At 44.6% G+C, this 25,118-nt stretch overlaps 1 protein-coding gene across 2 annotated transcripts in view; it reads right to left on the bottom strand.

The window, feature by feature from the left end:
* Nucleotides 1-267: 267 nt before the first annotated feature.
* Nucleotides 268-25,118, bottom strand: part of Stx7 (syntaxin 7) — a 39,558-nt gene continuing 14,707 nt past the window's right edge. Inside the window, exons 3-10 of one of the 2 annotated variants that reach the window (XM_032894893.1) lie at nt 13,724-13,793; nt 11,748-11,841; nt 10,049-10,186; nt 8,270-8,322; nt 7,557-7,653; nt 6,354-6,426; nt 4,174-4,256; nt 268-1,559 (exon numbers count right to left, since the gene is read on the bottom strand). In XM_032894893.1, coding sequence (XP_032750784.1) covers nt 1,467-1,559; nt 4,174-4,256; nt 6,354-6,426; nt 7,557-7,653; nt 8,270-8,322; nt 10,049-10,186; nt 11,748-11,841; nt 13,724-13,793 — 701 coding nt within the window. In that variant the 3' untranslated portion in view covers nt 268-1,466. The remainder of the gene's footprint in view (nt 1,560-4,173; nt 4,257-6,353; nt 6,427-7,556; nt 7,654-8,269; nt 8,323-10,048; nt 10,187-11,747; nt 11,842-13,723; nt 13,794-25,118) is intronic. The other variant, XM_032894894.1, reaches the window with a different exon arrangement.

Genomic DNA, 25,118 nt, shown 5'->3' with positions numbered 1-25,118 from the left:
GCCTTGTGGGAGCAGGCCTGGTGGTCTGGTGCTGTCCTGACAGCACATGCTGACATTGCTCTTGGATCATCCGTGAAAACATTCTGAGCCAGGCATCAGAAAACCTCAGTGTCCGCTCTCACAAAAATGTTCTCATTCGACACTCCAAAATTAAACATGTTAACCAGTGATCCAGAAACACGTCGAATGTCCCGCCCCGGTGTATCCATCAGTAGCTAATGTCGGAAAATGCCGGGTTCCACGGATAGAGTCCTCAAGAATCAGAAGTAGCAGACAAGTCCAGAATCACCTTTATTCTGCTTCCATTGATAATATTTCACTTGTTCCCATGTAAAGGTTTCAGAGCCACATTAAACAGTGCCAGCATTAGCAGACGGCTGTGTAAGAACATTATAAAACACAAGCGATAATCTAAGATAGCCCCTTTTACAGCATTCATATTAGTGCATTAAAACATTGATTCAAAAAGACACGTGAGTTCACTGGCAGACACCTGATTCTTATTTGAATGAAGAATGGTTTTAAGAAAAAAAGTGGCATCTAAACGAACTCTTAACATTTAAGTGTCAAAATTTAAGTATAAAAATGAAATCCCAAATCTGTAATTGTAGGAACATTACTCTGCAAAGATGGGACCCAAAGATACATGTCTAATGAGTGTTCTGAGGGACACAAGGGAAAGTAACTAATGGCCAAATAAAACAAGACCGTGTGGGGAAAGTGGTTCCGTGCAGTATGAAACTGGCATCTTTAGCATCTAAACAGAACAGACATTGGTATGGGTTTTTCAGACGCTTCTGCCCTTAGTATGTAGTGGATTAAATAGTCCACATTAAAAACAATCTATCCTCACTATCTTCATGATGCAATCTGCAGCAAACGCTTATATACACATAGGGAAGAGATTCACTGATTTTATTCAGGGGTGACGAGAGCCATCCAATAATGGCAGAGCAACAATGATCTGCACTGCCCTGGACCACAGGGGATAAACTGTCCCACAGATGGGGCTGCTAGGGTTTGCCTACTGAGAATATTTACTGGACAAATGAAACTTAAACTCGGATTTTTTTTTAATAAGATAGCACAATCATGTTACACGGGTTACACAGTGACAGAGGTGTAGGCAGAGCACACATGCCAATTAGATAATTCCCCAAAAGTTAAACAATATAAATAAATTATAAATGAAAGGCATATACAACGTGAGCAAAAAACCCAACAGTTGTTGGACTAAAAAGCAGGGAAATTGGGCCAGCAAAGGGAATTTTAAAAAACCTTGGGTATTAGAAAATATCAGATTGAATCCAAAAGAACCCCCCCCCACAATCCCCTGGTAAAAACGACGAAGTGTGGAGCCATCTTTTATACAACAGCCTCAGAACAGCGACAAAAGAAAGTGATCCCGAGAGCCTGCCTACGTCACGCTGATAACATCATGCAGTCGTCCGAGCCTTCTGTCGGTCTCAGCCTTTCAGACCCCATACGATGAAGAAGATGATCACGATTCCGACCACCAGGATTAAAATGATGATGCAGAGGGTTTTTCTGGATTTGCGCTGCAGAATCAAGAAGAAGACCCGGTAAGTGAGTCAGCAAGGGGCCCCCCGCCACTGAGTGTCACCTGGTTTACTTCAGGAGCACGTTGGAGACCTCATATTTGGGGCTGAGATTTTTCTTCTTAAAAAAAAAAAAAAAACTTCTACAATACACATGGTGGTGTTTTGCTTTGTTTTGATTTTCAAAAAATATTTTTCTTGAGATAATGTTATAATTCAAAGAGCAATTTTTTTTTTTTTTTAGATTGCTGGTACTTTCTTGGGGGTATGGGTGAACTTAAGGAAGAAGAAACCAGTGGCTGGAGAGACGGCTTGGAGGTTGACAGTACTGCCTACTTTCTTTCAGAGGACCCAGGTTCAATTCCTAATACCTGCACGGCAGCTCGAATGTCTGTAACTCAAGCATGTGGCCAACACACTGTCGGGACATGGTGCCAGAATGCAGTCATGTAAGGGGAACTCTGAGTGGTTTTTGGCGAGAAAACTCCAAGAAAACAAGCTAAGAGTCTTAGGACTTCGGTTTCTTCAGAAACATGCAATTGTTCTTAAAATGTGTTTCTGTGCCCCTCCCAGGTACAGCGGGTAGAAGTGAGTTCACCTCGGATTATTCATTACAACTAGATATTGTTATTTGTTTATGTGCCTCTATGGAAAAGCCTGTTTACACTTGGCTTGTCCTTGAGACCGTACACTTTATTCATGTGGCTCTTCTTAACCCTCAGAGCATAAACTGCCTGACGTTGTGAATAAAGCTGGTTACTACATGAGCATTTAGGAGTCTGTCTCATGTTTAGGCTCCATTCTCCCAGGTTCAACTGCCTGTAGAGTAGAGTTTAAGTCAAGATGTTTACAAGAGAAAGAAGACACTGTATTAGGTATAGGTGGTTCTGGGGCAAGGCATCTGCTTGGTGTGCAAGGGCCTAGGAGAGATCTCCTGTTCCCCCTCAACCCACAACAATGCAAAGGAAGACAGAGAAGTTACCAGCTTAAGTGATAGACGGAAGATACCTAGAAATGAGGACAAGGGATAACCCTGTAAAATGTCACCATCACAAGCTGCCAAACGCACTGGCTCACCTGATGGAAAATGGTGCTAACACGAACTTTTCAGGTTAGAGGGGAAAGTAAAAAGCAATTAAAAAATATCTAAAAAGTTACAATGTTGTAGACAAGGTTCAAGAAAGTGGTAATTATGAAGAATGACAAAAACATGTTTTTAGAGGAGAATCAAGTATTGTCTTATGACGATGTTTAGAATCTTCAAAAGAGTTCAACCTTGCTCTTACTGGGCAAAGGTCTACATGCTGTACAATTGTTAATAATTCACAGCCATAGTATCTGAAGCATGATTGATACTTCATAGATTATGTATAGAGTATCTCACATTAATGAGATTTCGTTGACTAATACATTTATATCTACTGAAGGGTCTGCTGCATGTTGACATACTATGTAATGATTGACGACACTCCCAGATAATGTGGTTTCCAGGGACTTTGATGAGACATTTCCAGTGTGAGGGCCTTTGTCACGTCACTCTGGTGTACCACTGACAAGAGGAAAGAAAAAGTGGGGCGGGTGGTGGTGATGCACCCCTCTAACCCCTGCACTTGGCCAACAGAGGCAGGTGGATTTTTGAGTTTGAGGCCAGTATGGTCTACATGGTGAGTTCCAGGAGAGCCAAGACTGTGTAGAGACTCTGTTTTGAAAAAAAAAAAAAATTAAAAAAAAAAAAAGTAACAAGAAAGAAAGGGAAACTGAGAGGAACAGGCCACCCAAGAGGTCTCTCCATGTGTCAGGCCTTTTGCTGTCATAAACTGTCATGGATGCAGAGGACAGCTCCCATGTAGCACTAGAAACACTAGAATTTCCACATGGATTTGTTTTTCAATGAAAGACACGGACACCGTTTGCCATCCACACGTCTGGGGATGTGTGTGTTAATCCCTGGTGGTCTTTGCTATGCTGTAATGCCAGCCCTCATTGACTCCCCCAGAATCCTGAGCATGGGTTCTCCGTTGCTAGAACCATCTTTATGCTTATCAAATCCTTCCTCTCTAGGTCCTTGTCCTGAGCTCTGCTCATCTGTGAAGAGAACTCATGCTTATTTATGTAAAGATCATGCTTGTCTTGCTCAAGAGATATTCTTCAGTGTAGCCATGCCCAAAACTCTGTTGTAATAAGTGTCTATGGAACCATTTTTTTCCCAAATGGTTTCCATTTTTACTGTATTTAAACATATGAAGAATATATTGCTTGGTGTCAGACTGCAAAGGTTTTGACCCAGCATCCGCCATGTTGTGCTGACTTGTTTCATTTTTAGCTTACCCACATAGGTTCCTTGCCAGCTATGGTGCGTGCAGGGACCATGACAATGGGTAGAGTCTGGGGCAGTAATCTCTTGCAAGCTTCATGACTTCCTATCTCTGTGGATCACCATGAAAAAAACAGATGGCCAAACTAACAGACTGGCATTTCGAACTGACTGGCATATTTCTGACCAGTGCCACCATTGACCTTCTATATAACTCTAATATCAGCATACGCAGCCACTTCAAAGTGATTGTATTTTAAGTCAAAAACTCCAAGTTATAAGGGAATGTATTACAGTTACCTGATAATTCGCCGCTCTTGACAGCTGCTGGTTCGCCTGCTGTACGTGAACTTCCGCACTTTCTACATTGGCTTCTATGCTGTCTTTAAAATAAAAGACACACAGATGCAGGACTGTTGGACACGCCTGGTGCTCCAGTAATAAATCACTACATTTCATGCAGCAGACGTATAAGGCAAAGATGTAACCCAACCTACATACGAATGTATAAACGAAGGACCTTAACCCCCTTCTGCACTTCTTCCTGGACGCGACACAGAACTGTCACTTTGCAGATCAGTACCAGCACAAGCGCCTGTCTGTTTCTAACCCCAGAGCTTTCACGGTCTCAAGACCAAAGTGCAAAGCACACTGACCCCCTCTGCCCAGTCCCAAAGAACTTTCGTCATCACAGAGGAAAAAATCCCACCTCAACTTCTCGAAACTGTAGTCTACAAGAGCAATGGAAGAGCCCAAACACTCCACCTTGGTCCTTTCTATGTTGATTTAATCAAAATATCCTGCCAGTTGTAGGAGTCTCTTGGCTTTGTGTTTACTTCTGTAAGGGCGGCCCACGTCAAGTCATTCACATAAATGCAATGCTTGACCTACGATGCCTGGTGCAGTGGTGGACTTCCCTGTAAGAATCTGGTAACATTCTGTTTTCTTCGTACTCCTTACTGCAGAGAGCTGTAAGCCTCGCCCAGGGCCCGCCGGTCTTTGCAGTCCCGCTTTCCACTCTGTTCTAACCTGAGGGCAGAACTGACACTGCTCTGCAGGACCAGAGATCTGTCTCTTCTCCTCCCTGCAGACTCTCAAAGTGATTGTGTTTCATTTATCTGTCATTCCTTCCCTGGCAGAAGACACTCAAAGGTCTCATGGCTTCTTCGTTCCTCGACTATCCTGACTCCCAACTCAGCGATGCTCTTTTCAAACTTTCCTAGGTGTTGGAGATGGTGACTGCCTTCTGCAGTGGCAGGCCCGTCTAACTACACCCTGGTTTTCCTATAAATTGATCACACATGTCTGATGTGCACATACTTGTAAACGTGGGTGTGGAGGCCAGAAGTTGGCATCAGGAGTCTTCCTTAGATGCCTTCCTCACTCCATTCTGACACATCGAGCCTCTCAGTGAATCTAGAGATCATTAATCCTGCAAGACTAACTGGCCAGTGAGCTCCAGGGACACCCATGTCTTTGTCTCTTCCGTTCTCAGATTAGGGCGAGCGGAGCAGGTGTCCACGTTATACTCACTCTGTTCATGTAGATGATAGGGATCTGAACTCAGGGCCTCATGGCTTGTATACCAACTTGTTTTACTAACTGAGCCATTTCTCCAGCCCTACCGTATGCACACACATGTGTACGTGTGTATGTGTGTGTGTGTGTGTGTGTGTGTGTACGCACATGAGTGTGCGTGGGTGGGAGTGTGAATGTATAAGACTGTGGTATATGTATGTGTGGTGTATGTGCACGTGTGTATTGGGGTACCTGCCTCTGTGTTCACAGAGGCTACAGGAGGATGCCAGGTGTCCTGCTTCACTACCCATCACTTTATGTCTTTGAGACAGGGTCTCCCGGGACCTGATTCAGTCTTTGCACTTGACAATGCTGGGGTGAGGAACACGGTGCCACACCCAGCTTCCTTTTCACAGGTATCTGATCTCAGACTCAGCTTACACAATAAGGGCCCTTACCTACTGACCTCTCCCTCCAGCTCCCCACCTTTACTTTTCTTAATGACCTCATCCGTGACACACTTCCACAGTTCCATCTCACATCTAAAGCGTTAATGCCACGGGTCTCAGGCCCCTGGCATCTAAATGAGCTACATTAATTTATCAAAAACTATTTGGTCACTGGCAGGACAAATGACCAGGCGAATAGCTAACAATTTCCCACAAAACGAGACAGCACACACAGTTACAAATATCACGAGACGACCCCTGTCCTATTTGGATAAAAATGAAAAGCAAGCCCTGGAAGTAGGTAGGAATGCCATGTGGGCTCCATGAGGAGGCGCTGATTACACTCCGAGCTTCGAGCTTCGGAAGCACGTGGAACTTCCTTCAGTCAGCAGGAATGCAAACGTAGGCGAGGGCAGCCTGCAAACTGTAGAGACTACACTAAAAATGGAAGAGACACTTTCTCCTCATTGAGAAAGCTGTGGCAGGTGAACGGTCCACAGCAGCAGGACTTACCAATAACATCTCCTTGTTCATGAATCATCATCCCCAAGTCTTTGAATATTTCGTTAATGTCCATAATGTCAGCCTAGGACAAAGATCACACGTTATTATCCATTATTATAAACACGGTCCCCACTCCTTCAATGGGAAAATCAAAAGAAAAGAAAAAAAGAAACAAATTTACACCCACTCATGCATATATCAGCATGCATTCAGAAGTAATATATACATTTTAGGAAAATACACTGCTGTAAGCACTTCTAACTAAATAGCCTCTGGATGGCTTCTAGTTGTCCAAAGTGAATCTGTGACACCCACTACCTCAAGTGAGGCAGGACTGAAACTGAGGAAGGCCGTGGAGTACTAAGTTCAACCTGATAATTGTCACAACCAATATTTGATTAGAAGAATATGAATATCCTTATATTTCAATAAAAATTTACCCAGGAATTTGTCAATTACAATAAATTGTGTATAAATGTGTATAAATTTAAAGCCATGCGTTAATACCTTTGAGTATCTGGTAGATCATAGTGAAATTATAGACGTCATCAGAGGGTAAACAGATTATAAATTTATTGGATAAATTGTAACTTTATTTTCCTCAGTACATACCCATTTATTTTTCCCAACTAAAAACTCTTTTAAGTGTGTTAGGACGTTTGTATATCTATCATGGCCTTAGTACGCCCATCTGAAAAATGTCACTGATGATGACATAGTTAGCAAGTTTAAAGAGCTTGTCTGAGGATGGAATGAAAACTCTGTGTTATCACAGAGCCTTGGCACACGGAAGACCTTCATTAGCCCACTGTTAGGAGTGGCATCAGTTCAACAGAGCTACAACGGAACAAATCCTTCCTCTCTGTGACGTGGTGGTCACCCTAAGAAAATTACAGTTCTCTTAAAGCTACCACCAAAGCCTCACTCACGGAGGGATGGTGTGGTGGCTTCGGGGCGCTGCCCAGGTTCTTTGGGTGGTGTTCATTTCTAGAGTGGAGCTTTCTCAATACTAAAGAGAATGGTGATTTAACCGTGTGGGAGGCATAGAGCTTCTCATCCCAGTTCCAACACTATCGTTTCCTACACAGGAATTATTCCAAATTCTACACTAGACATTTCATCAAACTGCCAGATGTTTTAAGAGTTTTCTTCTCTAGCGCTCTCCGGGTGTCTGACCGGAGCAACAGTTGGGCATAGGCGTGTAAGGCTTACTTCCAGCTGTCTGATTGAAGACTCTCTCTCATGGATGAGCCGGAGGTCATCCTCTGTGATTTCTTCATCTTGGACTTGCACTTGAGGCTGTGTTTGGCTATAAAAACAAACACAGAAAGGAGACTTATGTACTACTTAAGACACGCTTACTGAACAGGATATTCTGGTCAGACTCAAGATCAGACTACTGCTCATTTAAAAGGTGCTGAAATAAGTAGCCATGGTGATACGTGCCTAGAATCCCAGTTCTCACTGGGTAAGGCAGAATGATCCAGAATTTAAGGCTGGTCCTGGCTACACGGGGAATCCCAGGTTAGCCTGGACAACATGGTGAGATCCTGTCTCCAAAAAACCTCAATAAATAAAGAAAAACTTGTAGGCATAAATAGACATTTTATCCAAATTTTACCCCATTTTTACTCTACTCATAATTTTAGCTTATCCTGCTTTTGACGTACTCATTAAGAGTCATACTTGGTAACTTCGTCTAAGAATATTTTATTCTTAAAAGTAAGAAAATAAGTTTGTGTGATCTACTTATATATTACATAATAGTTTATAAGTATTTACCTTTTCCCAAATCTATGATTTCAGTTGATAAATAATAGACTATTTATATTATAATAAAAGGTTTCATTCTGCATCATGGACTATAATATAGAGAACCTCAAAAATTATCTTTTGATTTGCAAAGCAGTTTTCTTATTTCTTACCTTTCCCAGGATACAAAATTCTTCTCTTTTGAGCTGTCTTCAGGAAAACCACCCTGAATAATTTGGTTAGAGGACAGAAACAAAGCAAGAATAAGAAAAAGTAACAAAACACTTATATTTTCCCTGTGTTTTGTATGAGTATGTGTTCATGTGTCTGTGCATACATATGTGTGCATACATTGGTGTGCATGTGTGTGCATACATACATGCATACATTTGGGTGTATATATGGGTACGTGAGCATATGTATGGGTGTGTGTATATATGTGTGTACACATCTGGTTGTGCATGTGCATGTGCATGTGAGCACATGTATGGGTGTATGCATATGTGTATATATATAGGTGTGTGTATGTATATATGAGCATATGTATGGGCATGTGTATGCATATGTAGTTATATTTGGGTGTGTGTATGTGATCATATGTATGGTGTGTTCATGTATGTGTGTGTACATTTGTATGTGTATATGTGCATGTGAGTATATGTATGGGTGTGTATATGTGTGTGTACATATATTTGGGTGTGTATATGTGAGTGGGTGTGAGTTATGTATATGTGTGTGCATATATTTGGATGTGTGTAGATGAGCATGTGTATGGGTGTGATCATGTGTGTTCATAGATTTGGGTGTGTATATGTATGTGTATAGGTGTGTGCATGTGTGTGGATATACATGTGTGTGCATACATATGGGTATATGTGGGGAGCAGGGAAATCTAAGTTCTTGTTCTAATTTTCAAGTTCAATTGCGCATGCAATGTCAAAATAATATCATAAGCCAACAAGGAGGGAATTCACCGACTCACTATTCACAAGGTCCAACTAATAAATATCATTTAGCTCACATTAATGTCATTGTGGAACCTGAGCATTAAAGAATGAAACATCCACGAGTGGCAGCTCCCGAGAGATTTAAAGCTGGATTAACTCAAGAGTCCATGTTAGAGCATCTGTTCACTGATCTCTTCCTGGTTTTTGACTTTTATGTGGTCTGGACTTTGCTACTGCTCCATAATGAGTAACTACAGCAATGCACATTATGTCTTATAACCCGAGACTTACAGATTTAATATTAATATTCACAGGTTTAAAGGTGCCAGAGCCCTCTACAACTTTACGTGGGATGATGTCATTATGCAGGTGAAGGCAGGTACAGGATAGAATGGGGCCTGTCATTGGACGAGAAGGAAGGATGGGCGGGAGAAAAAAGTTTGAGGGAAGAGGAGGAGACTGGAACAGAAAGGACGGGAGACTGCAGGAGAGGCCGCAGAGAGAACATGGAGGCTGGTGTTAAGATTCCACTCTGTGTGTTTACAGGTTGTTATGAATGTTCTTAAGGGATGGATGTGTACAGGGCTTTGTATGCTTAGGTGGGCAATTATATCTCATCAATTGGATCAGAAGTTATTGTGTTGTGTGTTCCTTCTTGTGGGGATTTAAGTTTGGGAGAGTGTGTGGTGGCAGAGACACTGGGCTGCCACGGAGTTGGGATGTGTGTTTCTGGCATGGTGAAGCCTGCCTAGGGAACTGGGTGGGTAGAGAGATTGCTGACGGCTCAGAGAGAGGCCTTCGGCAGTGTGATATGGGATGGAGCAAAGCGGGTGAGAGGCTTTGCTGACTGAGAATTAAGATATCAGCAGATATTTTGGGGCACTGTGGTGCTGGACCTAGTGGGGGTAAAACACAACACAATATTTTTTATAATTTTACAACAACAACTTTCCACGCCAGGATGAGGCGAGCGCCCTGCTTTCAGCTGCCCCTCACAGTACCTACCGATACTCTGGAACTGGCTCGAACTCGGGCCACGAACTCTTTCTCTCTCTCAGCGGCTTGCCTCTGCACTTTCTGAAAGTTTGTTAGCGCTGTGGTGAATTCTGCCACCAATCGGTCTTTCTGTATCTTCCTTTGACGCTAGGCGGACAGGAGAGAAACAGTCTAGTAAACCAAACGGAGAGGCCGACAGGACCCACAGTGGTTGCTTCACTTGTTTGCCTCTTTACTTGACCCTGAAAACTGCCACCCGTTCTCACAGGGACCCTCTGATGGCCTCTCACACACATTTCCAGTGGGTCCCAGCATTTGCACTTGGATCTTAAGGGGGAAGAAGGTCAACCCTGCAGGACCCCCACTTTAGGCTTTCCTAGCTGCGGATAAGTCAGTCCCAGTGTCAAGGTCAATTTTAAGTAATCCCCTTTTTAGGCAAATAAAGCCTATACCCTATACACCTCATAACCTGCAGTAAATAAGCAAGGAGATAACTGTGCCCCAGGCACACTTGGAGTGTGTGCATGCTTGAGTAGGGGTGGGGGGGGGGAGTAGGGGGGGGGGGTGGGGAGTGAGGGGGTGATGGGGGGGAGGGGGGTGAGGGGAGTGAGGGGGTGAGGGGTGGGGAGAGTGGGGGGTGGGGGTGGGAGGGAGGGGGGGTGGGAGGGGTGGGGGTGGGGGGGGGTGGGGGTGGTGTCGTGGGTGGGGGCGGGCGGGGGGGGTGTGGGGGGGGAGCGGGTGTGGGAGGGGGTGGTCTGGAAGCTCCAGGTGCGGGGTTCTCGGAGGCAGGGGCTTGGGCGGTGTCTGGGCTGGGGGGGGGGGCAGGGGGTGGGGGTGGGGGGGGGGAGTGAGGGGTGGGGAGGTGGGGGGGGGGTGAGGGGGGGGGGGTGGGGGTGGGGTGGGGGTGAGGGGGTGGGGGTAGGGCCTTGGAAAAATCTCACATTTTCTTCATTTTATTTTTTATGGGGGAAAATTCAAATGTACTGGGGGGGGGTGGGGGGGGGGTGGGGGTGGGAGGGGGGGGGGTGGGAGGGGGGGAGGGGCAGGGAGTTGAGGGGGGGAGAGTGGGGAGGAGGTGGGGGGTGGGGTGGGAGAGAGTGGGGAGAGGGGTGGGGGTGAGGGGAGGGGAGGGGGTGAGGGTTAGGGAGAGGGGGGTGATGGGGTGGGGGGGGGGGTGAGGGGTGGGAGGGGGGGAGGGGTAGGAGAGTGAGGGGTGAGGGGTGGAGAGGAGGGGTGAGGGTTAGGGGGGGGTGATGGGTAGGGAGAGTGAGGGGTGGGGGTGGGAGAGGGGAGGAGGGGTGGGAGGTGGGGGGTTGGGAGGGGGGGGTGAGGGGTGGGAGAAGGGTGGGAGTGATGGGGGGTGGGAGAGTGGGGGGGGGGTGAGGGTGGGAGTGAGGGGTGAGGGGGGGGTGAGGGGTGGGGAGTGGGGAGGGTCCTGCAAAGCCAGGAAGCAATTACAAAGGAGGCATTTTCTCAGCATGCACTTAATTACGGGCCAGGGCAACTACATGGAAATAATTCTTGCTTTACGGAAGCACATGATGCTACCTGAACAGTTAAATACAGTTTTGTGTTCTGGTAACTAATCTCAAATACAATTATTTTTGGCTGCCTAACTTCCTTTGTAGCGTCCCAGTTCAAAGATCCGACTGTGCATTTAATTTCTCTCCCATCCAGGACATCAAAACTCCCATCTGAAGCCGCGTACCTGTTCACTGGGGGTGGTGGGCAGAAAGCCAAACTCCTTAATGTACTTATCTGTTTCTTTCGCAAGTTGGTTAGTGTACTGCTGCTCCTGCTGCCTAAAGTCAAAAGGGAAATGGAGATGACAAAGCAAAATCAGAAAGCAAAGAAGAGCACAGCCCAAGAAACGCTCTGTACCCCCTGCATCAACCCCAATAAGTGTGTGTTCAAGCTACCGACTGGAAAAGGACTCATAGTTCCCTGAACTGGCTGTCAATTTTTTTCTGCCAAACCAAATCTTTAGGTTCTGGGTCTTGGTTGATACCAAGAAATACGACATAGGAGGGTCTTCATTCCCCCAGAGTACCCAAGCCTAGAGAAATAAATACGAGTTGGTGTTACCTATAAGTAAAAGTTGTTACTTATACATGGAGATGACTCTGGTGAGGAGGGCTGTGGCCAGGACAGTGCTGGCTGGCTGATCCTTTATATAAGGGACTGGGAGTGCGGACAGTTCTTATCTGCGTCTCTCCTGGGAGGGCGCCTGAGAGGGAAAGGCTATTTGTCTCTGTGCAGTTCTCAGGCATGAGGTATATCGTATTTCTTTATGTGAACACTTACAAAGACAGAGAGAGGGCCGGTAGTACGAACTGAATAGTAGTTAATCGTGAAGTGGGAAACCTAACAGGGCTTCCTTATAGATAGATCTGAATACAACAAAAGGGATAAGTTATACCTATACCTATATTTTCCTAGCTATAGAGAAAAATGTACAAATTTCAATGAAAAGTACTTACTATTCAACAATATAATCTTGCGTTGGGGGAATGCTTAGAAACGCCCCAGGCTTCCCCTGCACACAAGGACAGCCAGTGGGGCTTACAGTAAAAAGACGCTCAGATGTAGATCTCTGTGTGGAGCTAGTGAGGAAAATAATCACCAGCTCACAGCTCTACAGCAGATGCCCTTGCTTCTTTTTTTTTTTTTTTTTTTCGGAGCTGGGGATCGAACCCAGGGCCTTGCGCTTCCTAGGCAAGCGCTCTACCACTGAGCTAAATCCCCAACCCCCAGATGCCCTTGCTTAGACAGACTTCCCTAACCCTCAAAGTTCTCAAAGGGGAACCTGGGAATTCAGAACTTCCAGTATTAACTCTACCAAAATAATGTCGCTCTTTATTACGTACCCGCATTGGATTTTATTTCAATGAGTGATAGCGTAGTACCTATGATTTATACCCAGCATCTATTTTTCTTGTAGAAAAATGAAATGTAAATTACAAATAACTACAAATACTTCAAATGGTACTTCTAAAATCCACGCGTTTCTGTATAACTTTTCATACCTTTTTGCTCTTTTGTTCTGTATGGACACAATGCTTAGTGTGTTTGCATGAGTGTGTATATGTGTGTGTGTGTGTGCGCGTGCACGTGTGTCCATGTAGCGCAGGCTGGTCTGGAACTTACTCTACCTTTCAGTCATGCCCCTGCCTCAGCATCTAAAAAACTGGGGTTACAGCCATGAGCCGCCATGCATAAGCTGCTTCATGTTGCACAGAAGCTAAGAAGCTGGTACTTGCTCTCTAGTTTCCACTGTGGAAGGTTTCTGGCTTTGTTTTGTTTGTTTAAAGGGGATAGTTCATCCGATTGAACATATACTGGGTTGAAACCAATAAAAAAGCAAGAAACAAATCATATATATATATATATATATATGATATGTTTTATTATGATATATAATTTGGTCTAAGTCCAAATCTTCAAAAGCTATAAAAAACCCATAGGAATGCAAAAATAAATAAATAAATAAACAGTTTTGCCTTGATAGACTAAGCCAGATACTTAAAGGAGGAAAAAAACCACCTGTCTACACTAGATTAGCTGAGTTACATAAAAGCTTGCCTTGGTACCAGAGAACCCTTACTAAATTTTCATCCAATAAAAAGTCACCACACATGCAGCATGAAACAGGTACTCTTTTCTCTGTCTTAGGAAAAGACTTACAGCTGTTGCCTCAACTCCGGTGTATCCTGAGGTGTTCCCAGTTGATTCAGAGTCCTTTGTATTTCCACGGCTATCATAATAGAAATTAATGAATGGTTACAAAAGTTATAGCCACGTAAAATGTTACACTAGAAGCAACTGCGTAATTAAATGAGTACAAGAAAGAAAATCAAAACCATAGTGATAGATTACAATAACTGGGAAAAAAAGGAAAGTAAGTGGTTTATTAATATCTAATTGACAGACTGATTTTCCAAGAGCAAACTGAGTGGGAACACTGACCTGTGAAACTGTGCTCATGACCCAAAATGGCTGTCTGTTTCCTATGCTACGAGGACTATGTTGTGAGTAATACATATAAATTTTACTTGAATCTACTGGCATTAAAATTATCGAACACTAAGTAGCTGTGAAAATTATACACTTTGTTTTATTATAAAGCACATATTACAGCTTTTAATGAGAAATGTATATTGGAATTAGAAAAATTATGTTCAGTCATCTGTGTAACAAACGATACAGAGAAGGTTAATTAAAGTATGCTAAAATCACAAGACATCCCTGAAGGACAATGTTAAGAGACAACTTTTCCATTGGTAAATTTACTGTTTAAAACAAACCCAAAGTCAGCACCAACATGAGACAAAGTGGCCCTAGGAGCCATATGGCATGGTGTGGTGAAAAGTCCCGACAGTCCTTCTGTAGTTTACTTCCGAAATGTTTCTCCTGAGTTTAAAATCATGAGGAAGAGACTGGGCCAATCTAGACAGTGAGATGATGCACAGGACATCAGACAGGACTCATAAAAATGTCAGTGATGAGGGATTTCATGTGGTGGGACCTTTCACAATCCAGTGTGACCTAAGGACCTAGGTGTCCGGGCACTGGTGGTCACCGAAGACTTACTCTGGTGTAGACTGAAGTTACAGACACTCCTGGGAGTGTGGGAAGTGGAAACTCACTTTATTAAAGACAATGCAGACAAGTAGGAAATTAAGGGGAAAGTGAGAGAGGTTTGGGAGAGAGGAGGAGGCCTTTAAGTCTCCTCGTCTAGAGTTACACAGGGCTATGGCAGAAAGCGCACAAAGGTTGGGGTACTTGTTAAGACTGGTTACCTTTCGAGGATATCAACAGCAATGGAGGATCAGAACACACTCTGCATATCCCCTGGCCCAACCACGTTGATGAGCACACCCTGTCCGTTGGCTGCCCACCTGCTTAGGACCTACTGAGGTCCCCTCTGGCCACCGCTCATGTATGATTTGCTACGCTGTTGGCCTTGCCTGGCTGTAAGCGGTCAATGTGGAGACTCAGATTTCTAATCCCATACTTAGAAGCAGAGTTAAATGACCAGACTACCCACTAGACACGGCATGTAGAGAGTCAGCTCTTTACAGACAATACTGTATCCATTTCTGTGCTTACAGGATTTACCATACTATTGATCTCTTTATTTAAAAGAAAGCCCTAGAGAAATAAGAACTTATAAAAGAAACTGCAAGCATTTCTAAAACACAAAGCCAAAGCAGGGGGTGAGTTTAAAGTAGCTCAACTGTAATTACTTCACCCATTCAGTAATTACTGGCCATCCACAGTGGGCCAGACACAGGAGGAAGTTTTGGACACAAAGAGCAACTGCGTGTTCTCTGACTTGAGTAGGTGTGTACTTGAAGATAAACTAAATCACTGGGCACTGGGTAAAGGCTATGGAAACATAAATCTGAAGTTAGCAAGCCCTCCACCCCCGTCTGTCTCTGTCTGTCTGTCTAAATCTGAAGTTATCAAGTCTCTGTCTCTGTCTCTCTCTCTGTCTTTCTGTGTCTGTCTGTCTGTCTCTCTGTGTCTGTCTGTCTCTGTCTTTCTCTCTGTATCTGTCTGTCTGTCTGCCTATGTGTGTGTCTGTCTGTCTGTCTCTGTCTCTCTTTCTGTATCTGTCTGTGTCCATCTGTCTGTCTCTCTCTTTCTCTGTCTCTGTCTCTCTGTCTCTGTCTGTCTGTCTGTCTCTCTCTCTCTGTGTCTCTGTCTCTCTGTCTTTCTCTCTGTATCTGTCTGTGTCTGTCTGTCTCTCTGTCTCTCTCTGTCTCTCTCTGTCTGTCTCTGTCTCTGTCTCTGTCTCTGTCTCTCTCTCTCTCTCTCCCTCTCTCTCTGCTATAGAGAATACCTAAAGTCCAAGAAACTATCTATTTAGTCATGGTGCTGGGGTTGCAGGAGTGATCTCCTGGCTTTTGAAACAGCTTTTTCAGTGTGACAGCTTGAGCGTGTGACAATGGAGACAGGAGCCAAATGTATCTAACGAACTTCAGGAAGAAATGGAAAGGGGCTAGGTGGAGGCTGCGTGTACCCAGCACTCCAAGTACTTCATTCAGCACAAGGCCCACTCTATACAGATGAAACCAGCCCGCTTTTGTTCCCTGGGGGTAGGGTCTGTGAACTAACAAACTCCTAGAGACACACTTTCCATATCACCGATGCCAGCTTCCTGTACCAAGGTCATCAATGGCCCAGTAAGCCTGGCTCTGTTCCATTTTCCCAGCCAAGATGGGTATTAAATGGGATTTGCAGGAACTCCTGCATTGTCTAAAATGTGTGCTGTTTGAGGCGTTAATGAAAAAGCTGACTTATCCCCGCTGTGATTTATTAAATATTACTAAGGTCTGTATTCAAAAGCCCACTCAGCCCTGAGGTACTAAGAGCTCCCTCCTTAGGTAACTCTGTCTGTTTGGTATAAATAATTAACAATGTTGCAAATTTTCCACAATGCTGTCTGAGCGTCAAGCTAGGTTCCTACAGTTTTCAGGAGGTTGCTAGTGCTTGCGAAGTCGGGCTTGAGCAGGTTGAGAGAGTTCCTTGCTCTAATTTAGAATCTGAACTACAGTTACTCTTTTGTAATCCTCCCCATCCCTGGGGATTCCATTTCAGTTTATAGTCTAGGGGTGTTCTGAGCTCACAGGAGAGTCATATTGTTTCGACTGGAATAACTTCGATTTAAGGAAATTATGATGCATAAGTATTAATGAGTATTTTTCAAATTATGAAAGGAATCCTAGAAATGTCTGATTTATGATTTACTACACCGAGGAAAGGGTAAGTCAAGACTTCTATGAGAATGAAATACAGACACTGCTTTTGCCATCGTCGTTCATCTTGTACTGTTTGCACTATTATTCTGATTATTATACTGGTTTTTAAAACAGAAATATAAAACTATTTCCAACGCATCCACCTCAAGGGCTTTGTGTTTCATCAGTTTTCCCAGTCTTTTCCTGCTAGGTAAGCGTGTGCTGCCCTCTAGTGGACTGGGACATAAATACGTGTATGTGCTTTCAGTCAATAAATTACAGGTACATTGGAAGGGGCTACGTAGAGTTGCAGCTTAGTTGGGCTATGTGAATTCTTGCAGATGTTTGACAAGTGAGTGCAAAGGGCTGTTGGGGAGCCCAGAATCTGCCCTAACCTTCATAAAACACCTTCAAATAACTTCCCCAAACAGCCGAGGGAAAAATTCACCACCATCTTTTAGCAGAAATTTTTTCTGTCACTGAATCTACGATAACAGAGTTGCAACGTGTCGGAAATAAAATGACCGGTGAGACCCCGTGAGATGCTGACACGCCGATTCAGGAAGAACAAGGCGGTTGCCTACCAGGAGAGGACACCGACAAGGGCACCTGAGTCAGCCTGGCTTGGAAATTTGATTCCACTTCCTGCTGCTGAGTTTGCATTTACCACATTGCTCCAGCCACAGCTTCTTGGCGGTCTCACACCCAGAAACCACCTAATTCCCAGTTGTCATTAACTTATGGGGAGGCGGCTTGTACTGGGGACATCGGATAGGCAAACAGAAGCAAGCGGTTTGTCATTTTCTCTTAGGAGTGAACAGTAAGAACGTCCCCATTAACCGTTGTGACTCACGCTTGAGGAGAAGTCAGTAGTAATAACGTCCTCGCTAGTTTTATATCAACTTGACACAGCTAGAAACACTTGGGAAAAGGGACTCTAGATTGAAAAAAATGGCCTTCATAAGTTCAGGCAAGCACATGGTACCATTTTTAAAATGGTATTTAGTATGCTGGTTGGTCTTGTGCTCTATATGACAACAGGCTGAGCAAGTCACGAGGAGAAAGCCAGTCAGCAGCACCCCTCCATGGCCGTTGGCTTCTGCCTGGTCTGAGTTTCTACCTTGGCTTTCTTTCCTCAGTGAATTGTGGTCCAGGCCATGGAAGTCAAATACGGCCTTTCTTCCCCGTGCTGCTTTGATCATGCTGTTGTCACAGCAGTGCTTATCCTAACTGAGACAACAGTCTACAACTACTGCCTGAGTCAGAGGTAAAGATATCTCGAGAGTTACATCTGAATTAGAAGAGACGAGTCAGCTAGTGCCTGCCAGGGGCATATACCCTGCAGCTGCATACTAGAGACAAGATCGAAACAGAACGAAACAAAGATTAAATGTTTAAAGGTTCGAGTCTTCCCTCACCTCTCGGTGCCTACCTGTGTTGCAGAGTAATTTAGAATATCAGAAAGAAATGTACCAAAAACCTGGAAGTGGCCTGGATCCTCTAGAAGGGTGTAAGACATTTGCTAGTAAATTGGGGAGCCGAAACCAGGCTCAGTGTGCAGAGAGCAGGAAATGCTCACGTAAAGTCCTGTTGGCCATTGAAATGCTTAAGTCATCAATACAAAAGAACAGCTTGAAGGGAAAAAGTCGAGTGAACTTGGCCTATCAAATATCAGTAAAATTGTGCTCTGGTTTCAAATAGAAAAGTCTTCTGGGGAAACACAAAAACCAGCTGCTGAGAACAGTGGCCTCCTTTCGAAGTGTTTTATCTCTTGTCCTGTCTTGTGACTTCAGCAGAAAGGAGTTTATCTTCTAGGACAGTGCAAGCCCTGGGCAGGCTGCGGAGGCCATTTTTGGGGGGAGTGGAGAGAGATAGCCCAGTCTGTAGCTGCTAGCACTCCACTTGCCCAGACAGACCAGCCTTTGTCTGTAAAGCAGTTAGGTCTAGAACAGGTCTAGGCTTCTCATCAGGGTAAGTCACCAAAGTAGCAAAATATGGGCAGTTTACTGCTACGCTAGCTTAACAGAGGGCAGTTCTGTTCTCAACGAGAATACATGGAAACAAGTGTCCTCTTCGGCTGGCTTTCCGGGTGAGCAGAACATGACGGGCAGCACCTCTTAGCAAGGCTTCTCTGCATCCCCCTTTCAACACATGCACTGCTGGGCTGCTCTGCTCTCGGGTGGACTACTGAGCTGTTCTGTGAGTCCTGGTCTCTGCAGAGTGGAACTTGGAAAGAGAAACACAGCTGAACTGGGCTGGGGCAGGGGTGGGTGTGTCCTGCACCTTGCAGTAGCCCAGAGTTCCTGATATCTGACTGCTCGTGGTATCTCTAGCCTCCCCCTCCACCCTCATGGTTGCCCAGTCAGCAGGGGACAAGCTATATCACCTCTCGAATTTATGGCAATGGTTTCCGAACCCTTACTTCTGTTTCAACTTCTGATCTGTGTTCACTACCAAAACACCACTCATGGGACTCTAAATTACTAAGGATAGACGTCTGGTTCCTTTAAGAAGGCAGCAGAAAGCTTGGCTTGGCATTTTTTCCTCCCTTCCCTCCACATAACTGGATGCATAGTACAGGCGTGGGGATGGGGCTGGAGAGCTTATATAAATTATATTTTCAGAGGTATTAAAAAAACTCTTAAGATTGTATAACCAGAAATGAAAGAAACAGAAATGAGCAGAAATAAGCCAGGCAGGTAACCATAGGGAATGCCATGCGGAGCTGCAAAAGTCACTCACAGAACTTTGCTATGACCGGAGCATTCGCAATCCATAATCCAAAACAAAACACAAATTGTTCCAAACTAAAAACTTTTGAGCATCTACATAGTGACATGAGCAGAGAGCCACATGCTGTGACTTTTTCCTGTACGAAGTCACTATAAAAACATTGTACACAGTTGTTTTTATCAAGGTAGATCCGCAACACAATTAAGCTTCAACCTGAAGGAGAAGGAGGAAGAAAGACAGATCCAGACTCACTGGCTTTTGCTGGGCAGTTAAGCCCTGAGCAGGCTGCCAAGGCCGGTGGGCAGAGGAGATCGGAAGTCAAGTGGATGGCTAAGTACTCTCTAAAGGGAGAGGAGCAGTTTGGAAAGAGCTGTCTGTGTATCTTGGGACCCTAATATGACAGGGACCCTAATATGACAGCGTGATCAAGATTTAGGAAAACCCTCCAATCCCGAGAGGCAAAGAAGGAGGGACTTAAACATCTGGGGACATAGGCAGAGGCTAGGAAAAGTCCTTGAGCAGAGGGTGTCGGGGGGAATGGTTACTTTCTTCTCCACACGTCAACCTCCTACCTGGAGAATCAAAGTCTCCCCACAGAATGTCAAAGAAGCGCTTCGACTACACAAAAGATCCTTAAACAGGAAAGGGAAGGCCACAAAAGAACTAGAAGACCTAGCCAAATAATAAACACTGAAAACGTTAAACTGAGAGGCACTGGGGAAATAAGGGAAAGGGCAAACACTAAAACAAGGTCTGAGGGGTGGGCGACCAGAAAGAACCAATGTGCAGGAGGAGCCGAAACCCTCTCCTCTGCCCAGGACCCTTTGGCTAATTCTGGTTTCTCAGCCACACTCGCCTCTTGGTAGCCGTGGCTCTTGGCTCACTCTTATCTTGCTTGCCCAGACTCCTGTCTTAATTCCTGCTGATTTCAACACACAAGTGGCTGATCCTTGCACTGCTCCCGAGAGTGCACGCTCCAAGAATATGTCACATGTGTGCTTCCTCCACAGCTCCAGGGCCATGCCAGGCACATCACTTATAGCCATTCTGGGCATCCGCTTCCCCTCCGGCTTGCTGACTCCACCGGCCTACTTGGTGTCAGCCCTGTTTCTTCTCTCCTTGCTCTTAGCGGACTTTTGACAGAAGATGCACACCCCCTGGTCTGTCCCTGTATCTGCTCTCCCTTACACACATTGGCCAGCTTACCTATCGCTGACACACCTGCAGCCATGCCCCCTCTGCCTCTGCGCTGCCACTGAGAACCTCTGCCCCGACCCTTGTTCTAACCGTGGTAAAGGGCTATCTAACCTGGAACTGGCCTCTTTGCACCTCTAATACATCAAGGGAGCTGCCATATAAACAGTCCGCTCTATGGCCTTCCCCATTGAAAACATTCCCAGACACTGCGAGACGCATTCTGCAAATTGTTTCAGTGATGAGTTCAAGTATCATCTTAGCCACGAACTCCTCGGCAAACGGACCTGTTGCCCCCTTGGATGGGCAGCCCCCCTCCAGCACACGGTGTGCTTTTGTTACTGCTGTTGTTCAATTTAGTCTTCCCTTTGAGCTCACTTACTCACCTCATTCTTTTCTCTCTTGAGGTTCACTCTACAGATGCAGGTGTCTCTGTTTTACTCACTGGCAGAGCTCTAGCATCCAGACGCTCTAGCACACCGCAGATACTTCATAAACAGGGACAAGTGTCCAGACACACAAGTTACACTCTCTTACGATATGACATAATCTAAATGCATAGTGTCATATGAACAGAGTCTCCCGAGATCCGACACAAACCTCCCGACAACTATATAAACTCGAGCAAGTAACTTAATCATCCCAAAACTAAATTTTCATCCCATAGACTCGACGGCAAAATCTGATAAGAACATTTTCAAAAATACATGACAGTTAATTCAAGGCACAGAATATACAATTTTAAAGGAGATCTTTAAATGTCCTGGTTAAGGTTAGGGAGATGGCTCGGTGGGTAAAATGTTTGCCACACACGCTTGAGACCCTGAATTCAAATCACTAGAATGCACATGAGCAAGCACAGTAGCTCACACCCATTCCCCCAGTGCTCCTATGCCAGGGTGGAAGGCCGAGACATGAGGCTCCCTAGAAGGTCACTGTGTAGCTGGCCTGGTTTACACAGCACAGCAAAAACACTGTCCCAAGTGAGTTGGAAGTCAAGGACAGGTTTCTGAGGTTGTTGTCTTTGACCTCTACGCTATGGGACAATGCCTGTGCTTCCATACTTAAATACACACACACACACACACACACACACACACACACACACACACACACACACACACACACAATCATATACATACCATCCACGCACAAAATTAAAAAACTAAAAAATAAAATACTTGATTAGCAATTGCACATGCTACAATCTCAGCACTCTGGAGCCTGATGGGTTATAAACTCAAGACCAACAGAGGCCATATAGCACAAATCACTCTCAGAAAACAAACACCAAAAGAGCTTAGATTCCTTCTGGGAAGACATCATAACTAAGATCACGATCACGAGATGCTTCCTGCCCAGCCTGCTTCCTACCTGTGCCTGCAGCAAGGCAACAGTGAGTTCCCTGGTGAAAGGGCCTCAGGAGGACTTTCCTAATGGCTCTAAGGGAGAACAATGGTCCATGGGGTTAGCGCAGACCTTGGTGATGTCCGTGGGTGTTCTCTTTGACTTCAAAGGGGATGAAGACAACCCCCCCCATACAGAAGTTAAGCGGTCATAACTCACGTCACTAATTCATTACCTTAGACATGGTTTCTTCACTGACCATGATAACTATACTATAGAGGGAAGACTATGGACAATAAATATACCAAGCCAAACAGTGTTCATGTCCCATGTGGACTCTTTCAAAGTAACTAAAAGTATCAACTACATTAAAAAACAACAACTCTGTTTGGTGTACACACGAAGGGCAATTACTCCGTAATGAAAAGTACTGCTCAGGAAGGGGTACAGAACAGATGAGCAGACAAGTTCATAAAAAAGCCAAAGAGATGAGGACGAGTATGGTCAAAATAATTCCAAGAAACAAAAACTAGTCAGTTTCAAGCAACCAAATGCATGTGGGACCATTGCCCAACTAACCACAAACTGTAATTTCGTAAAAGGGAAGCAACACTGTGATCCAACCAGTCACTGGACAGAGTTATGTTCATGGTAAATAAGGCTAAAAATTATTGTAATTATTTAAGTAAATGCTGCATGTTGTGCAGTCATGGGGATGCTGGTCTTATGGACAGCATCACTTTACCCATGTAGGTCTCCAAACATGAATTCCTGGAGACAGCTATGTGTCAAGATACCCAACTCATAGACATTCATTCTTGAGATAAAATTTCCATGAATAAAGGATTGTTAATATATAGATATAACACCCACAAATGAAACACACAAAGCTAACAGATGCAGGAGAAAAAGTAAATAATAAAAAATACCCATTGAATATTATAATCTTATATTCTTAAATTTTTTCGTATACTTTGATGGCTCAGATATTCAAACCTTTATCTCAAAGACTAACATTTTAATGGGAGGAACACAGGGACAAATAGCAATTAAATTTCGATTTTTCTGATACAAGGCATTATAGAATCAAAGCGAGATGAAATGGAAATGATCAGAGAACAGTCAAGTAAGACATCACTTAGGAAACGGACTGAGATCACCTGAATACCCCAAAGGAGCTATCGGAAAGAAATGCAGGTACAAAGGCTTTCTCAAAGGTGACAAAGGATTGCCCCAAGAAGCTGCCGAAAACCCTGAGGTGGACGATGGGTGGAGACGGGTTAGACAGGTGTGTGAGCAGCACAGTGGTTCACAGTTCATTGCAAGGGCCAGGAAAGTCACAGCCTCGTTTTAATCTGGGTGTGACATGTGCTCATGGTTTTAACGTCTGCCTTGTTTATGTGTTTATGTGGAGAATATAAGGTATACAGGAAAGGGGCCAGAGAACAAGGTGGAGGCTGCTGTCATCTGAAGAACGGTGTGGATCTGGTGACCACAAACGAAGTGAAGAGGACAAGAGGGCAGGTGGAACCAGCCGGCTGTGCAGCTCTGTGCACCTCTGTGCACTTAGACTGGATCCAGGAAGGGGAGTTTCCCACATTACAAGGTAGGATAGAAACCAAAGGGAAGAGAGTTCATGCTCGGGGCATTAGCCAACAGATGGTTCGCACCCAGGAAGGAGAGAGAGTTCCATGAAGCACCTCAGCCACTGACTGAGAATGTGGTGTACAAGTTAAGTAAGAAGGGTGAACTCCCTCCTCCAAGAGCAGTCCCGCTCTACCCTATAAGACAAGTCGCCAGAGAGAAGAAAAGTTGCCCTTCTCCCTGAGACGCCCTTGGACAAGAGATATTCTCCTACCTATATCTGGGCTGTGTCAAAGGTTTGGGCGTGAGAAAACTATGACACCAGAGCTACTGGTATTCAAGGGGTAAATAATCTCAGCCACTTGTTGTCAAATGTGACAGCGGACATGCCCACTTCAGGGGACTGGAGTCCTTTTTAGAGAAAAGCCTGCTCTGGTGCTGAGGACAAAAGTCAAGAGGCTCGCTTCCCTTTTGTGCAGTCATGTGTTCAGAGGCAAAAACAAGCGTCCTGTCACCAGACCGAAACACATTCCACCCCCCAACAACAAAATGACCTATATTTTAAAAACTATTTTTAGGGTTGGGGATTTAGCACAGTGGTAGAGCGCTTGCCTAGGAAGCGCAAGGCCCTATTTTAAAAAAAAAAAAAAAAAAAAAAAAAAACTAAACTATTTTTTATTGATCCTGTGAGGATTTCAGACGATGTATTTTGACGAGACTCGCTCCCGTGGTTCCTCCCAGAACCACTCAACTTAAGAACCTACACTTTTATAGAAACTTCTTACTGCATTTCAGAGTCCTAAGAACCGTAAGGGGCCAGGAGCTAAACAGAGATTCTTACGATCAAAAGGGACAGTGAGTGTGAATGGTTACTGAACAGACCGGAGACACCGTGGGTCTTTAAAATTCCATCAAGGTTACACTTAATGAGATAGTTCAATCTATGGGAGATGCATGGCCGGGGAGGAGGGAGGGAGGGGATTCAACACAAAACATGTTTCCGTTATTTTTCTTGTAACATTTATAGCAAAGGCTCAAACTTTTACCTAGTACCTTCCCAGAGAGCACAGAAAACAACACATACACAGAAAGGCACATTTAATATTACAAAAGCTTTAGCAGAAATGTCTCTACTAAAATTCTGATGGGAAGGTTTTTTTTTCTTTTTCCAGTTATCTGCTGTTTATTTTATGTACATGAGTGTTTTGCCCACACGTATGTGCACCGTATACTGGGGGTGGGGGTGGGGCTGAGGAGCAGATGAGGGTGTTACACCCCTTGGAACTGGAGTGACAGATGTTTGTAAGTGGGGACTGAATCCAGCCCTCTGTAAGAGCAGCAAGTACTCTTAACTACTGAGCAGCCTCTCCAGCCCCATAACAAGGTTTTGTTACCCATGTATTTCGTTAGTTAGTTCTTAGCCACCTCAGATTTTCCTTAAAAACAAAAAAAAAAAAAAATACTTAAATACCAGAGTT

This window comes from Rattus rattus, chromosome 2 (genome assembly GCF_011064425.1).
Source record: "Rattus rattus isolate New Zealand chromosome 2, Rrattus_CSIRO_v1, whole genome shotgun sequence".
Taxonomy (NCBI): Eukaryota; Metazoa; Chordata; class Mammalia; order Rodentia; family Muridae; genus Rattus; species Rattus rattus.
Note: the sequence above shows the minus strand (reverse complement) of the source record. Positions and strands in the feature narration are given on the sequence as shown.